General features: G+C 46.2%; 2 protein-coding genes across 10 annotated transcripts in view; one reads left to right on the forward strand and one right to left on the reverse strand.

Moving 5' to 3' along the window:
- Nucleotides 1–2,211, reverse strand: part of KCTD19 (potassium channel tetramerization domain containing 19) — a 36,598-nt gene extending 34,387 nt beyond the window's left edge. For 4 of the 5 annotated variants that reach the window (XM_083165467.1, XM_083165469.1, XM_083165471.1 and 1 more), the window contains exon 1: nt 2,094–2,211. In XM_083165467.1, coding sequence (XP_083021593.1) covers nt 2,094–2,159 — 66 coding nt within the window. In that variant the 5' untranslated portion in view covers nt 2,160–2,211. Of the gene's footprint in view, nt 1–1,574; nt 1,742–2,093 lie in introns of those variants that run through there. The other variant, XM_083165470.1, reaches the window with a different exon arrangement.
- On the forward strand, nt 1,696–16,853 carry LRRC36 (leucine rich repeat containing 36). 5 transcript variants are annotated; one of them, XM_083165473.1, is made up of 14 exons: nt 1,696–1,915; nt 4,394–4,521; nt 4,961–5,153; nt 5,590–5,689; nt 7,646–7,725; nt 9,266–9,312; nt 10,074–10,128; nt 10,601–10,993; nt 13,732–14,042; nt 14,645–14,795; nt 14,995–15,116; nt 16,014–16,143; nt 16,222–16,336; nt 16,556–16,853. In XM_083165473.1, the coding sequence occupies exons 1-14, from the start codon at nt 1,813–1,815 to the stop codon at nt 16,776–16,778; spliced, it is 2,151 nt and encodes a 716-aa protein (XP_083021599.1). In that variant the 5' UTR covers nt 1,696–1,812; the 3' UTR covers nt 16,779–16,853. The 5 variants fall into 5 exon arrangements, with proteins under 5 accessions (XP_083021599.1, XP_083021598.1, XP_083021600.1 ...); XM_083165472.1 differs by having other exon boundaries at nt 1,697–1,915; nt 9,263–9,312; XM_083165474.1 differs by having other exon boundaries at nt 1,697–1,915; nt 9,263–9,312; nt 10,074–10,122.
- Nucleotides 16,854–17,171: the final 318 nt, after the last annotated feature.

Genomic DNA, 17,171 nt, shown 5'->3' on the forward strand with positions numbered 1-17,171 from the left:
GCTCAATGAGCCCGGGGCTGGTTATGCTCTGGCGGGGGACCCCGCGCTCGTTTTTTTTTTTTTTATTTGCGCTTTCCTGCAAACGTGCGATTTTCAGACATGAAAATCGCACATTTTCAGGACTAAAGACATCGCACCAACTCGCACCTATTCGCACTATTTGGCCCGTTTTTCGCATCTCATTAAATATGCGAAAAACGGGCCAATCTTGCGATTTTAAAAAGGGCGAAGTGGTGCGATAAAAAAAACGCGCATTTATCACATTCCATAGAATGTCACCCAATGTTTCCAGCACGTTATATGTTTTTTCCTAGTACTAGTACACACTATACAATTTTGTCGGAGCTCCTGGAAAAATGATATAGGGCATAAACACACTGAGCCAGAGGCGGAACTACCATTGGTGCAGCAGGTGCATTGCACTGGGGCCCCTGAGGACTAAGGGGCCCATTGCTGTCTAGACCAGCAGCTTGTACCCCTGTCACCCAATGGTGTGGGGCCTAAATTATTCTTTTGCACCTGGGCCCACCACTCACAAGTTCCGCCACTGCACTGAGCGATATCGTCAACAATATCTTTCAGTGCATGATCATCACCTGGCCCCTTCTGAACATGCAGTCTGTCTGTGCAGCCGCGTGCAGTCTGTTATCCCCATAAAGACCTTCGGGGAGAACAGTCTCCCCCATTGGGCCAATCTCCGATGCAACTCTATGGTTTAAGCAGCCGCTGGGTCCTAGCTCCTGCACTGTTTAATAGCTGAAACTCGGTCTCCATGGAAGCCGGGTGATAGGCTGGCATTGTCTAAATCAATAGATCAACAAAAGTTTGACATGCACAAAGTCGACACAAATAAACGGTTGACACATGAAAAAGGTCAACATGAGTTTTTCCAATTTTTGGGACTTTTCCCTGCTTTATCATCCACATGGACCTGGCACAAACCATGGGAGTAAAACAAGCCATGTGAGAGTATGCAGTACACTATTTGGGGGTCCACACGCTCAGGTATCGTCACTGCTAAATAAAACAATAAAAAACTCTGTCAACCTGTCCGTGTGTCGGCCATTGCAATGTCGGCCTTTTGTTTGTGTCAACCTTGTGCTTGTCGAACTTTTGGTACTGTTGATCTTGTGCATGTTAACCATTTGGTGTCAACCTATTGACTGTCAACCTTTTAACTCGGCATAGGGGCCCCATAGTAATGTATCCCCCCAATCTTCTGGCGGCGGCGGCAGAATATAAATCCATGGATCGTAGCAAGCGCAATCTTCCCGAGCCCCCCGACGGATCGACGACTATTGCTGGACACTGAATGGCGCATCAGATCGGCAAAATTGCGTTTTAAGGGATCCCACATGATGGTGTACGGCGGGTACCTTAAAGCAGAGTGGTTACAATGACGCAATTCAACCATAAAAAACGGGCCCCTTCCCTACGACCCCCAGTCAGGGTTCTTGGGTCCCACTATCCCACCAGGCCCAGGTTCTCTCCCGAGCCCCCTTCACCCCGCACACACACCACTGAGACGCAGGGTTATTATGGCATCCGGCTGAGGCTCCCGGTAATGTTATTACCGGTTCAGACTCCGGGGCCCGCGGCCGCAGCTGGGTTCCCGCCATGGCTGACACCGGCCGCTACTGTCACCCATCCCCGCGCTCGGCCACTTAGCTGTCGCGAGCGTTATTACTACGACAACCGCATCTGTTGCCACAGCAACGCTGCGGCCGCGTCCACCGTTACTCCGCCCCCTCACTCCTGCGCTGACCCCGGAACCTTCCCTGCGTCGCTCTGTTCTCCGCCGTTGCTAGGGGAATGTTGTTGTCGCTGCACCCATTGAAATATATGGCGGTGCGGAGAGTGACCCTGAATGAGGGCTGGGTGTGCAGTAGAGCCGGGCTGCCGGCGGCCGCGGCAGGTAACGTTGTGCGCAGGCCGGCCCCGGATCGGAGTGTAGCGTTATAAGTGGGGCCTGGGGGTTATATGGGTGTTACACTGGCCGATGGCCACATAATAGTCATTTCTTCATCATTGTACGTTGAGGCAATGACGCCAGAGCTGCTCTATTCTGCCTGATTACATCCAAACTTGCCTACCTGACCCTCTCCATGAGGGAGAAAATGCTCTGTTCCTGGACTTCTCTGGTAATGTATGATTGCCATCACCTGTGGTGAGCTAGGTAATTGACAAGAAAGGCGCTTCACCACATGTGATTGGTAGTGTCTAGATCCCATGCAGTTTTGGTAATTTTCCCATCATGCCCTGGGTCCACGTATACCTGGACTAGTCTCTACCATAATTATACTATACCAGGGAAGTCCAGGAACAGAGTATTTTCTCCCTGTTGGAGAGTGTCAGGTAGACAAGTATGAGTACATCAGATGTGCCCTATAATATGTGATCACCTAAAAGTGAATCTAATATACATTATCATATACTGGTAGCAGTGGCGTAGCTACGGTTTGGGCGCCCCCCCCCTGCCAAGCATCCCTACCCCGCCGCCCATGCAAACCCCCCTCAATCCCCCACAGTGACAGCCTTACCTATCGCGCTGGTCCCAGCAGCTCCCTTCTTCTGCTGAGGACCACCAGAAAATGGCCACCCCCATACAGCAGATAATTTCAGAGAACTGTGCGCTATATGGGGGCGGCCATTTTGTGGTGGTCCTCAGCAGAAGAACGGAGCCGCCGGGACCAGGTAAGTCTGCGGGGGATTGAGGGGGGGGGTTTAACTATAGCACCGCAGCCCCCGACGCCCCACATGCACAGGCTGTGGTGCTATAGTTACGCCGCTGACTGGTAGGCTGATTAGCTCCCAACAAATTAACCCTAGAATGTCTGTGTGTGCGTATACATGTGGTAGGGAATATATATTGTAAGCTCCACTGGGGCAGGGGCCAGCAACACCCCAGGCCGGGAAGAGGAATTGCATGGGTTTTCAAAGCTAGCAGGTGCTAGAATGAACACTATTATCTCACCTGTTAATACGTGATGACGTCAGAGCTCACCTATTATACGTGAGGATGTCAGAAATCCCCTATAATACATGATCACCTTAGAGCTCATCTATTATACATGATGATGTCAGAGCCACCCCATCATATATCTTTAAGTCTGCTCACCTGTTATATGTGATGACATCAGAGCTCCCTTATACGTGATGATGTCAGAGCTCGCCTAGTATGCATATTTTTATGTCAGATTCCCTATTATACGTGATGCTGTCAGCTCCCCTAGTATAAGTAACATTGACGTTAGAGAGCTCACCTATTATGTGTGATGACATCAAAGATCCATGTTATATGTTATGATGTCAGAGCTCCCTATTATAAGTGATGATGATGTTAGCTCACCTGTTATGCAAATCTACTCCCTCTGATGACATCAGAGCTAGCCCAATATACCAGATAACTCCCCTATTAATTGTGAGTGTCAGAGAGCTTGTCTTTTAAACGTGATGACGCCCACTATATGTGATTACCATATAAAATAAATCACATGACCTGATACTGGGAACCTTGCTGTATTTGTATTTGCTGTTTTTTTATAAAAAAAAATAAGGTGCTTGTTTAACATGGACTCTATTTGCCGGTCATTCCAGTGGTGATTCAATTATCCGGCACATGAATGGGGCGCTAGCCATATTCCCCCTCCCCAACATCCCCACTGAGAGCCCCAAGCCAGCTATTTAGTCACAGGGTACATACAGTATGCAGGTGCCACCTTTAGCCTTAATGACAGGTGGGCACAATACATGTTTCAACTTTTAAGTGATGCTCAAGTAAATAACAAGTACCCAAAATAGTAACACTTGGACTAGAGGACAGAAGCACAATGTGTTCTCCAAAAATGATTCTAATTGGAGCTCCGGTCCTTTGTAACTGATAGATAATAAGAAGCCAGTTCTGTATTTTCCCTTCTGTATATACCATATTCCTACACATGAGTCTTCAGGAAGTTCTACAGCCATGCCAACTATTCCTTTTGCTGGATAGACCCTTCTATTGTATCTGTTAGAGTACCGTAATCTGAATGTGGCTGTCATTATGGGGGTTATTTTGGTTCACTCTTTCTGACTAATTCCTTCTTAGATGGACAAAACCATGTGCATTGCAGGGGGGGGGGGGGCAGATGTAACTTGTGCAGAGAGAATCAGATTTGGGTGGGGTTTTACTTCAAAGTGAGGTCTATATTGCAGTGTAAAAATAAAGCAGTCAGTATTTACCCTGCACAGAAACAAAATAACTCACCCAAATCTAATTCTCTCTGCACATTTTTCATCTGCCCCCCTGCAGTGCACATGGTTTTGTCCATCTAAGAAGGATTTTGTCAGAAAGAGTGAAGTAGAATAATGTCACACGCTATTATTACTATATCATTACTGATTCCTTCCCCAGAAAAGGTGGAGACGATTAGTCTACAAGGGACGTACTGGGAGAAGGTCCTGAGCCTGGGAGATGCGTTTAAGAATTTTAAAAGCCTCCGATCACTGGACTTGTCCAGAAACCTAATTGTCAGCTTACAGGTAAGTGAAAGAACAATACACATCTATCCCATGTGCTCGCATTGCTTATAGACAGGGTCATATCAGTAATGGAGCCCACTGCAACGAAAGTGACTGATAACAGAGAGCAGTGCCTTGAACTGATTGCCATTGTACTTGCGAGTATGATAAAAATTGTCCAAATGCTCCAGAATGCAGCCAATACCTGCTTCTCGCAGGCTGTTACCTTTTCCCATGTTTTTTTGGGATTTATATAGCGTTAAGGCGGACCTGTCACCAGTACACGGTGTGGGCGGCTGAGGCAATATTCCTGGTATCAAAGTTCCAAGCTCCCAGTGAATTGATAGGCTACATCCTCACAAATGTTGGTTCAGCTGACAAAATGGCCGCCAGTGCCGAGTTTAGGTGTCAGGCATCCTGGCACCGAATGACAAGTGACATTTCCACATTGTTTTCACAGGGCATTGAATATCTCCATGCTCTTCGTTACCTGAATTTATATTACAATGAAATTTCATCTTTGGAGGAGATCGAGCCTCTTCGACATCTGTCACGGCTCAAGGGCCTGGATTTGCGCCTCAATCCTATAACCAAAGTGAATGCGGAGTACCGTCTCTTCGTCATTCATATGCTGGGCACCTTACAAACTCTTGGTGAGTGCCATAGCATGCTGAATACATAGAGGTATCTTTATTAAAGTGTAGGTTTATAGAAGTAAAAATGTTGCCAATAGCAACCAGTCAGAGACTGGGGACTCCATAGACTATTGTAGTATTCTAATATACAAGCTAGATTATGAAGGTGAGCAAGTCAGAGAAAGGGTTGGCACTGATTAACCTGAACAAACGAGTGGGTGTGAGGGAGTCCCAGGCCAGTCCCCGCCCAGCATTTGTTGGCTGTTGCCGTGGCTACACCAGGAGTCTCTGTGGCAAATACAGTAACTTTGTCCAACTGTCAGACAGTGCCATTATTAGTGAGTGCTGTGAGCGTCCTGTACCCTGTGCGATGCTGAAACTGAGGGGAAAAGCTGCACTTTAGCCAGTGGGGGAGGAAATCCATCTATCACAGGCACCATGTCATTGTTTGCAGACGATCGCCCCGTGATGTCCAGCGAGAGGAAAGGGGCGAATTCTTATTTCCAACGGAAAGAACATAAAACGCAGAAGAAGCCAGACAGAGAGATTGGGAGGTAAGTACAGAGGGAAGAGATAGTCTGCTGTAGTGGTGACAAGTACAGGAGGAAGAGGTAGTCTGCCAGAGTGGTGGTGATAAGTACAGGGGGATGTAATAGTCTGCTGTGGTGGTGATAAGTACAGGGGATGTAATAGTCTGCTGTGGTGGTGATAAGTACAGGAGGATGTAATAGTCTGCTGTGGTGGTGATAAGTACAGGGGATGTAATAGTCTGCTGTGGTGGTGATAAGTACAGGGGGATGTAATAGTCTGCTGTGGTGGTGATAAGTACAGGGGATGTAAGAGTCTGCTGTGGTGGTGATAAGTACAAGGGGATGTAATAGTCTGCTGTGGTGGTGATAAGTACAGGGGATGTAATAGTCTGCTGTGGTGGTGATAAGTACAGGGGGATGTAATAGTCTGCTGTGGTGGTGATAAGTACAGGGGATGTAAGAGTCTGCTGTGGTGGTGATAAGTACAAGGGGATGTAATAGTCTGCTGTGGTGGTGATAAGTACAGGGGGATGTAATAGTCTGCTGTGGTGGTGATAAGTACAGGGGGATGTAATAGCCTGCTGTGGTGGTGATAAGTACAGGGGGATGTAATAGTCTGCTGTGGTGGTGATAAGTACAGGGGATGTAATAGTCTGCTGTGGTGGTGATAAGTACAGGGGGATGTAATAGTCTGCTGTGGTGGTGATAAGTACATGGGGATGTAATAGCCTGCTGTGGTGGTGATAAGTACAGGAGGATGTAATAGTCTGCTGTGGTGGTGATAAGTACAGGAGGATGTAATAGTCTGCTGTGGTGGTGATAAGTACAGGGGGATGTAATAGTCTGCTGTGGTGGTGATAAGTACAGGAGGATGTAATAGTCTGCTGTGGTGGGGATAAGTACAGGGGGATGTAATAGTCTGCTGTGGTGGTGGTGGTACATACAGGTGGGGTGTAATAGTCTGCTGTGGTGGTGATAGGTACAGGGGGAAGTGATAGTCTGCTGTGGTGGTGATAAGTACAGGGGGATATAATAGTCTGCTGTGGTGGTGATAAGTACAGGGGGAAATAATAGTCTGCTGTGGTGGTGATAAGTACAGGGGGATGTAATAGTCTGCTGTGGTGGTGATAAGTACAGGAGGATGTAATAGTCTGCTGTGGTGGGGATAAGTACAGGGGGATGTAATAGTCTGCTGTGGTGGTGATAAGTACAGGGGGAAGTAATAGTCTGCTGTGGTGGGGATAAGTACAGGGGTATGTAATAGTTTGCTGTGGTGGGGATAAGTACAGGGGGATGTAATAGCTTGCTGTGGTGGTTCTAATTACAGGAGGATGTAATAGTCTGCTGTGGTGGTGATAGGTACAGGGGGAAATAATAGTCTGCTGTGGTGGTGATAAGTACAGGGGGATGTAATAGTCTGCTGTGGTGGGGATAAGTACAGGGGGATGTAATAGTCTGCTGTGGTGGTGATAGGTACAGGGGGAAGTGATAGTCTGCTGTGGTGGTGATAGGTACAGGGGGAAATAATAGTCTGCAGTGGTGGTGATAAGTACAGTAAATGGCATGTAAAGAAATGGCACATAAAGTGCCAATTGGTATGTGAGCCTCCCAGGTAGCTGCCGGGGGAGCTCAAGGAAAATTAGGTCCATTTCGGACTAGTGTATGGGGCCTTTAGATTTGGGCGAGTTATTTTGTTTCTGTGCAGGGTAAATAATGGCTGTTTTATTTTTACACTGCAATATACATATCAGTTTGAAGTACACACCCCACCCAAATGTAACTCTCTCTGCACGTTACATCTGCCCTACCTGCAGTGCACATGGTTTTGTAAATTAGCAAACCAAATGTGCTTTGCAAGCCAACCTGAATCACCTCCATAATGTGGAGATAACCATTGTGGCACTGTATTCCAGTGATGTATTTGTCATGTGTGATTGTGTGTGTCAGGATTGTGAATAATGACTGATTTGTGGTTTGCAGCACAGCATCGGGTCACATATTAGGGGAGAAGAAGACACCACCTAAGGAACACCGGGATTTTAGCGAGAGCAGCACGATAGGTAACATGAAACAGGGGACTGGGTGGTTTTTTTAAGTTGTAAAGATTTTGTGCAATCAAGAAGGACCACCACCAGGGGCACTGTTTTATTGGTGGCTATGGTCAATATTTCACTTAAAACAATTTTAACACCTTTATGACCCATTTCATGTTTCCGGTGTATCCCAGTGATGACACTGGTAAAGTAGATGCCCTAAGTAACCCAGATATAAATATAGTTTGGTCATTTTCATTTTTAGCACATATAGGGATGTAGTCAATTGCATCTAAAATGATGGGAGATTGTGGGGCTATATCCATTTGATCTCTGTTATCACTCATATTGTGCTCATTATTGTGCTCATTATTGTGCTCATTAGCCACGAATAGCACCAAAACCTGACCAATGGGTGTGATGTGAAAGTCCATTTTGAGCTCCCAAAAGCACCACTTCTTGTATCCCTCAGCTCGCCATTAGAGCTCGTACACTAAAACACTGCAATTTGTTATAATTCAATATTTTGTCACCTAGGGGTGGAAAACTGTCTTAGTATTTGGTACATATAAATTGACATTGGGATTTGAATGGCGACCATCACCACAATGCCATCTATGCAATACAGTTTTTAATATTTATATTGGCAAGGGGTTATGAACGATAAATATGTTAAAATTTGTTGTTGTACTTAGATGCACTTATGTCTGTAACCTTACTGCACATTTATGCAAAAAACAAACAAACAACAACTTATCAATTAGGTATGTGTTCTTTGTATCTAGACGCACTGCAGTCAACCTTAGGTTCTGGTCTATGGATTACAGTCCACTTTAGCTTCTGGTCTATGGACTATGGTTCACCATAGGTTCTGGTCTATGGTCTACAGTCCACCTTAGCTTCTGGTCTATGGACTATGGTCCACCTTAGCTTCTGGTCTATGGACTATGGTCCACCTTAGCTTCTGGTCTATGGACTATGGTCCACCTTAGCTTCTGGTCTATGGACTACGGTCCACCTTAGCTTCTGGTCTATGGACTACAGCCCACCTTAGGTTCTGGTCTTTGGACTACAGACCACCTTAAGTTCTGGTCTGTGGACTACAGCCCACCTTAATTTCTGGTCTATGGACTACAGCCCACCTTAAGTTCTGGTCTATGGACTACAGCCCACCTTAGGTTCTGGTCTATGGACTACAGTCCACCTTAGGTTCTAATCTATAGACTACAGTCCACCTTAGATTCTGGTCTATGGACTACAGTCCACTTTAGGTTCTGGTCTATGGACTACAGCCCACCTTAGCTTCTGGTCTATGGACTACAGTCCACCTTAGCTTCTGGTCTATGGACTACAGTCCAATTTAGGTTCTGGTCTATGGACTACGGTCCACCATAGGTTCTGGTCTATGTTCTACAGTCCACCTTACGTTCTGGTCTTTGGACTACGGTCCACCTTAGCTTCTTGTTTTGGACTGCAGTCCACCTTAGATACTGTTCTATACCATGTTCTTGGGTTTGTTTTATAGAACAGCAATGCTTCCCTTGTAACAATGTTTGTGTTTCAGAAGTTGGTAAGATGAGCGATTGGAAATACAGGTCTCCCTCTAAATATCAGGTGGGTGTACACAGACATACACAGATTACTCATGGTTTTACCCCTGGTCCTGCGGCTGCTGAGAATTCAATGTTCTGCATATTTTGTAACTGAAACTTTTGCCATTACTTTCTTCTTATGTTTGTACAGTATCTGTGTCTGTATATGTACTGTGTAAGGTGCTGCAGATCCCTAGTGGTGCCCTGTATGTAAGGCATAATAAGAAGTGCTCACTTCTACCCCTTCTTAGTCACCCCTGTCTATCTAACCCTACCCTTTAGAATGTAAGCTCTCATGAGCAGGGCCCTCTGTCCTCATGTGCCTTTCTTAGAATATATAAACCCCTGCCACTCTTATAATTGCTGCAGTGTCCTGTCCCCTGATGCAACTATCCTTATTTTCCATGTACTTGTCCTAAATTGTCTTGTACTGTAATTCGTTGTTTTATTTGCTCATTTTTGTATTGTTAGGTGTTGCGGAACCCTTGTGGCGCTGTATAAATAAATGATAATAATAAAGTGTATATAGGTGATACGTGACTGGGCCTCTTCTTTTGCCTATGTGTACTAGTGCTAGCTGCTGTCTGATGATCCGAACCAATATTCAGGATTACCATATGTATGTACAGTACACCTGCTTCTAGCACTGCGGGTGTAATAATGGGGGTGACATTTTAGGCGGCATAACATGCACTGATAACACATCTCATCTTATAACAATAGTTATAACTGTGTTTATCACATGCAGTACCTGGCTAAATGAAATCCTTTTTATTTTCACAGACAGAAGACTTCCAGCCACATGTACAGCCACAGAGCGACTTTGAAGACGGTATTGGTATTAAGATTTTTAATTATTATCACAATTATTATTATTAATGGTATTCAAAGAAAACGTAGTGGAGAATTTCCTCGGATCAGGGATATCCCCTTTAACAAGTGCCCATGTTGGAGGGGACCCAGTGTCACTCTGCTGTTACCCTGTCTGCTTCAATGGGAATCTGCTGCACATTGCAGAGCATGCAGCATGTAAGCAACCACAGTGCCTGAGAATAAGCATACCTAAATTAGATTATTATGGAGTATGACCAGGGTGTGTCTAGTTCCTGTCCTGTACACCACCCCGGAAAGTCTCAGTCACTATGCAGAGTAGGGGGAACAACACACCATAGTCAGGGGTTACAACACACCCTTGGTAGGTAGTATCCCACCCACAACCAAGTGTTCGGTTTATGGAGTTGTCCTGTCATTGAGCAGCAAACTGGTTTCAAAGCGGAAATATTTGAATGATTTTGTTTTTGTGTTTACAGAGTACCGTCCCTTGCCGTCACCGACGCGTTCCTCACTGCGTTCCCCTGGTCCCGCCTCACGTACTAAAGAAGGCCAACGCGTTACCTTCTCTGATGGCAAACTCACAGAGTTCTCCCAGAAGAGAGAAGATCTAGCTAAACGCTTAGACAGTGAAGATCTCACCTCTACAAGAAAACCCATCGCTAACCATCCAGATATCTCCAGGGAAGCGTTTAGCTTCAAAAATACCTATCTCACGTCCACCCCTGTAAGGAAAGATGGCGCTGACAGGATAAAGGTTGATGCCAGAGAGTTCAATGGAGATGGGCAGAGCACAGACCTCAGGGAGCGTCTCAGGCCTCCAAACAGCGGGGAAGAGTCCAGCAGAGTGAGGCTACTGCGGCTCAGCTCTGGTAATCATTTGTCCTTATATAAGGGCTAAAATTGTTGCCCATAGCAACCAGTGACTGTATCAGGCCATGCAGGGATAGTTTCTCAGTATTGCTAAACCGTGTCATGTGTGACATGTCATAGGATGAGATTTTTTTTACTTTAGCCAATTTTGGTAATTTGCACATGTAATGGGATACGAATTGTGGAATAATTTGCATTTTTTTCAAATTAATTCGCACATTTTGGCCTGTAGCATAGTTCACATACTTCAAATCGCATCCAGATGTTTTCCCATTATAAAGTATACAATTCACTAATGTAATACAGTGGCGAATTTGACAGAACCATGCGCAGATCAGTGAGATCTGTGCATAGTTCTGTGTAAACACAAAAAAAATGCAGAAAAGTTCAAATTACATTTTTTTTAAATGGCATGTGGTCTGCCCCCCTCCCCTGAACCAAATCAGCCCCAGACTTATTGAGCCGGTCGTGGTTCCAAAAATACGGTTTGACAAAAAAACTAGCGGCCCCCCCGTATTTTGGAACCAGTGTTCCTCATTCCCCGAGATCATGAACCGCTCACCGTTAGTGATGAATGTACTACACTAGCTAGGGGATCTGGAAAACATGAAATGTTAACCTGGCCATACACTATTCTGATTTGACCACTGAGAGAAATCGGGTGTAAAGTGGCCAAATCGGTTGTGTTTGACATCTGATCCGATGCTCGTTCCTGTGCGCATTAGAACACATGTCTATGGGGGACATTTACTAAGATGGGAGTTCTATTTAGCACCTTCTAGAAGATAATAGATAGTATCTGATTGGTTGCCAATAGCAACATCCCATCTGAAATAGAACTCCCGGTACTTGTGTATTATCACGGCGCCCATGAAATCGGCCGCAAATCGCATGCAAAAATCGGATGCGATTTTGCGGCAGATTTTCGACCGATTTTTCACTTTTTCCGGCCGATTTGCATGCTGTTCCATCATTGCACACCTTGCACTCCCCCGATTTCCATCGTAGTGCATTGCAACATGCCATGCGATGCATGTGAAGCTATTCGATTTGTAATTGTACAATCACCCTGTTGGGTGCTTACAATGTTAAATGCACCCCCATTGTCAACACCACCCCCACTATCAACGCCAACCCGAAGCGTGGCGGGCGCAGCGAGCCCGCGAAGGGGCGGCGGTACGCGTCCTTTCGACCTTTTCATACCCCCACTATCCACGTCGGCATGGAGTTGATTTTAGATAGTGTGGCGAGTGCAGCGAGCCCCCGAGCCCGAAGCGTGGCAAAGGGACGCGGAATACATGTAAAGTAATCCGCGTCCCCTCGCGGGGCTCGCCACGCTTCGGGCTCGGTGGCTCGCTGCGCTCGCCACACTATCTAAAATCAACTCCATGCCGACGTGGATAGTGGGGGTAAGAAAAGGTCGGAGGGCGCGTACCGCCGCCCCTCGCGGGCTCGTTTCGCTCGCCACGCTTCGCTCGCCACGCTTCGGGTTGGCGTTGATAGTGGGGGTGGGGTTAACAATGGGGGTGCATTTAACATTGCGAATCGCATCGCATGCCACTTGCTGGCATGCAATGGCTATGCGATATTTAATTGTACAATCAGGGGCATTTTCCCGAAAATCACATCGCATACCATCGCATACCATCGCATAGTACCTGGGGGTGTGCAAGGATGGAATAACATGCAAATCGTCAGGATATGGCCTAAAATCGGACGCAAAATCGCATCGCAGAATGAATCGGACAAAAAATCGTCCGCAAATCGGCCAATAAATGCGATATCGGATGCGATTTAGATGAAATCGGGCGCCGTGATAATACACAAGTACCGAACTCCCATCTAAATTTCCCCCTATAACTTTCTAAACTGTGCTTGAACAAAATGAGAGTTCATGCCGACACCTTTCCTCTATAGTTCCTGTTCCCAGCACATGTCAGCGATAAAGTGCCGACCCCCACATTACTGATATATTTTTCCAATAATTCATTAAGAAACATTTCCTCTACTTACATAAATAACAATGCTCTTGCCAGTATAACGTATACACAGTGTATGATGGTATCGTTTTGAGTGTGGTATAATAGATATACAGGTTGTAGATCAGTGGTAGCCAACTCCAGTCCTCGAAAGCTACCAACAGTTCACATTTTCCAGACAACCCAGCTGCTGCACAGGTGCACTCATTACTCACTGACAAACAAACATCTGAAAAACATGAACTGTTGGTAGCTCTCGAGGACTGGATTGGCTACCCCAGTTGTAGATAGACAGTCAATAGGTCCACATCATATGGTCGTCAGGGTCAAAAGGTTGACACAAGAAAGGAGGTAGAAGAGGGACAGTGACAGAGAACAAGGAAAGGGAGAGAGACCGGAAGAGGGAAATAAAGCCAGGTACAACAGTCAGTATAGTTCACAGGTTCTCACACTGGGTCCTCAGGACCCCACACAGTGCATGTTTTGCAGGTCTCCTCACAGAATCAGAAGTGAAATAATTAGCTCCACCTGTGGATATTTTAAAATGTGTCAATGAGTAATGAATGCACCTGTGCACCTGCCGTGCGACCTGGAAACCGTGACCTGTGTGGGGTCCTGAGGACCAAGTTTGAGAACCCCTGGTATAGTATATTTGTCTCACCTTAGATGGCTGCACAAGTGTTATCTGCTCTGTCTATACCAGGATATTACAGCCATTGGCTAATGCACTGCATTCCTTACATCTGGTCTATGTGCAGATCTGTATGCCACCACCCATCTGACTGATACCCCCACATCATCAAACTCTCTGGCCGGCCTAAGGAAAGGTTTCAGCGATGTCTCCAGGACCTACACTCTGCCCTCTAAGCTCACACTGACAAACAGTCCCCTGTCCAAACCATTCAGCCGCTCTGAGCTTAGCAGAGACTACAATGGTGGCTGGAGCCAGGATACAGAGTCCGGTATAAACTGTAACAGCGGCAGCACGCCACAGACTGGAATGAAGAGAGCCAGCAGCCTGAACTCCCTACTGCACCCTACATCCAGCAGTACATACCAAGATTGTCATGTGAGTACACAACCAGCAAATGGGATGCAATGCGATTTTTTATTGTACAAGCACCCATGCCATGAGATGTGATGGGTGCTTACAATGAGATGTAACCTCCAGTATCCACACCATCCCGAAGCGTGGCGAGGGGCGGCGGGACGTGTCCTCCGACCTTTTCCTACCCCCACTATCCACGTCGGCATGGAGTTGATTTTAGAAAGTGTGGCGAGCCCCGCGAGGGGATGCGGATTACTTCACATGTATTCCGCGTCTGCTCGCCACGCTTCGGGCTCGGTGGCTCGCTGCACTCGCCACACTATCTAAAGTCATGGCGACGTGGATAGTGGGGGTATGAAAAGGTCGGAGGATGCGTTCTGCCACCCCTCGCGGGGCTCACCACGCTTCGGGATGGCGTGGATACTGGGGGTTACATCTCATTGTAAGCACCCATCACATCTCATGGCATGGGTGCTTGTACAATTAAAAATCGAATAGCATTGCGATGCGATGAGATTTTTAGGAGGCCATACGATGGAAATCGTGGGTGCCGTTCTAGGAAACAAGTACGGGTAATTGTACTAATTATTAATTTGTGCTACAAAATGAAATGTGCCCTTTAGAATGATTTGTGGAGTCCGAATGAACTGAAAAAGAGTACCACCCTCAGTGTCGAGGTTCCCACAGTCTCCAACGCCCTGCATCAGCTGACGGCCTTAGTGGACCGTTACTGGAACGGATCGGGGTCTCTCCTGCAAAACCAGCGGTTTCTTGGTGAGGAAATCTCGATACATAACATAATTGGATTTGTATAAATTGGGGGCTCGTCCAGAGTCTATCCCAAGACCTCATTGAGCTGTGATTTGTGTCATTGTTTCTGTACAAGGTGAAAGGTTTTAGACTCACTAAACTCACTAGACTCACATAATGTCAGCCAGTGGAACGCTAATAGGCGGCTTTTCTGCCCTACCAGTACCAGCGCGAGACCTGCTCTCACACCTGATGACTTCAAACAATGCTCAGGAGACATCACCTGTAGGGCAGAGGAGAGCTACCAGAATCAGCCCTGGACAGGTGGAACAGGATAACAACATGGTTGGTATAGACCAAATGGTGTAGATATATGCAGTGTTGAGGGAGGAGAAGCCAGAGGAGAAGTGGCCCATGGAAACCAATCAGCACTGAAGTGATGTCTATAATTTGCATAATATCAAATTATGGAGCAGCTGATTGGTTGCCATGGGCCACGTCTCCTCTGGCTCACTTCTCCTCCGGCTCACTTCTCCTTCCTTATAACTGCTTCATACATCTACACCTATAAAACTATGGCAGAACAGGTCAAATATATTATTTGTAGCTCATTTTCTTATAAACACCCAGAGCCGGCCCTAGCCTAAATGATGCCCTAGGCAAGATTTTGGCTGGTGCCCCCTAGCACCGCCACTAGTTCCACCTCTGACCCTGCTCCCCTTTCCCAGCACCATCAACCCTCATCATAGCAGTCATCATTTTGGTGCTCCTACCCACAATATTTTAAATAGAAACAGTGCACACATTCGGTGCGCAGCCCAAACTGGGGTGTGTTCTTGCTGGGAAGGGGCATGGCCACACAATAGTACCCCCAATTCAAATTATGCCACACAGTAGTGCAACTTTATTGAAGTTATCAAAATAATATGCGGCATGCCTATATTCTGTGTGCGACTGTGGCTGTACCTGCATACGGAATGCCATGTTACAGTGATTTCCATGAATACACTATTTCATATGCAGATACAGCCTCACTCACACACAGAATATAGGCATGCTGCATATCATTTTAATCAGCAGAAGCTGCTGGTGCCCCTAGGCATTCCAAATGCCCTAGGCAGTTGCCTAGTTTGCCTATGCCTAAGGCCGGCTCTGTAAACACCAGTAAACTACATGGATGATTTTCTCACATTTATGTCTATTTTAAGCTTCAAGTTATTATTTTTATTTTTTTTCCCCCAGGAATCTTTAAAATTAAAAATGGTAAAAGTAATGGAGGAAAATCACTTTCTACGTGTGAAAGTGTGTAAGCTAGAGAACCAGACGCCGCGGAAAGAAGGGTCAGGACACCCCACAGCAGCCCATGGTACTGGTGAGTAACAGAATGAGAACGCTTTGGTGGGTGATAATGGGGCTGTATCAATCTAATACTGTTGCTTCATTTTCCCAGATCATCTGCAGCAGAACTATGAGCAGCTGAAGCTAAAGGTGGAATCTCTACAGGAGAAGCTGGAGCAGACCAGCAGCCTGCAGGAGGCCGTTCATTTGTTACATGACAGTCAGAGGTAACTGCTCCAGGAACGGAAATCTATCCATATCCGGGTACCCCTGTATTCCTTAGTATTGTGCTGCGGTATGAAGCTATTACAGAGGCAGCACCACTAATCAGTACTTATACAGGTTCCAGTCTTATTACTTGGACCCTGCACTGTTTATAGCGATACGAATGTAAATCCTCCTACAGTATATCACACCTATAATATGATGCTGTCTGTGCCCTGCAGGTCATTAGTCTGCACAAATGAGTATCTCCTGCAACAACTGAAGCACAGCCCCGCAACAGACAGCACCAAGGCCCCGCCAGAGCGATCAACGCACAGGATGAGCACGGACAGGTATCTCAGACCCTCAACCATCACGGACAGGTATGAAGACACCCACCAGCCAGGTGCTCACAGTCCCCATAACTCCTGGACCATGGAGCGGCTCAGCATCTGCCCGCTGTAAGCGGAGTCCCCTCAGAAGTAACGGCAGATTACATTGGAATCTTAGAACACCAAATGAAAAACTTTCTCTGCCCGATGTGTAGAGGTTTTTTTTACTGACATTTACATTATGTTTTGGTTTTTTTTATAAACTAATCACTGGATTAAATTGGGTTTTTCTACAAAATACATAATGTAAAAAATAAATAAATTAGTTTTTCTATTAAAAAAAAAAAAGAATTGCAAGCTCACCTGGTAATCTCTTTCCCACTGTATGTACTGTGCAGTCCAGGTTTTAAGGCTATCCATGCATGCCTTACTTAGGGCCTTATTTTGGTTCATTCTTTCTGACAAAATCCTTCTTAGATGGACAAAACCATGTGCACTGCAGGGGGGCAGATGTAACTTGTGCAGA

Source organism: Crinia signifera, chromosome 11 (genome assembly GCF_055691185.1).
Source record: "Crinia signifera chromosome 11, ASM5569118v1, whole genome shotgun sequence".
NCBI lineage: Eukaryota > Metazoa > Chordata > Amphibia > Anura > Myobatrachidae > Crinia > Crinia signifera.

What these genes read in the sequence shown, in the direction of transcription:
- LRRC36 (XM_083165472.1), top strand. Translation starts at nt 1,813, where the DNA reads ATGTTGTTGTCGCTGCACCCATTGAAATATATGGCGGTGCGGAGAGTG. An exon ending in GGGCACCTTACAAACTCTTG is followed by an intron (nt 5,154 to 5,589) that starts GTGAGTGCCATA and finishes CATTGTTTGCAG; the next exon opens with ACGATCGCCCCGTGATGTCC. An exon ending in GCTACTGCGGCTCAGCTCTG is followed by an intron (nt 10,994 to 13,731) that starts GTAATCATTTGT and finishes GTCTATGTGCAG; the next exon opens with ATCTGTATGCCACCACCCAT.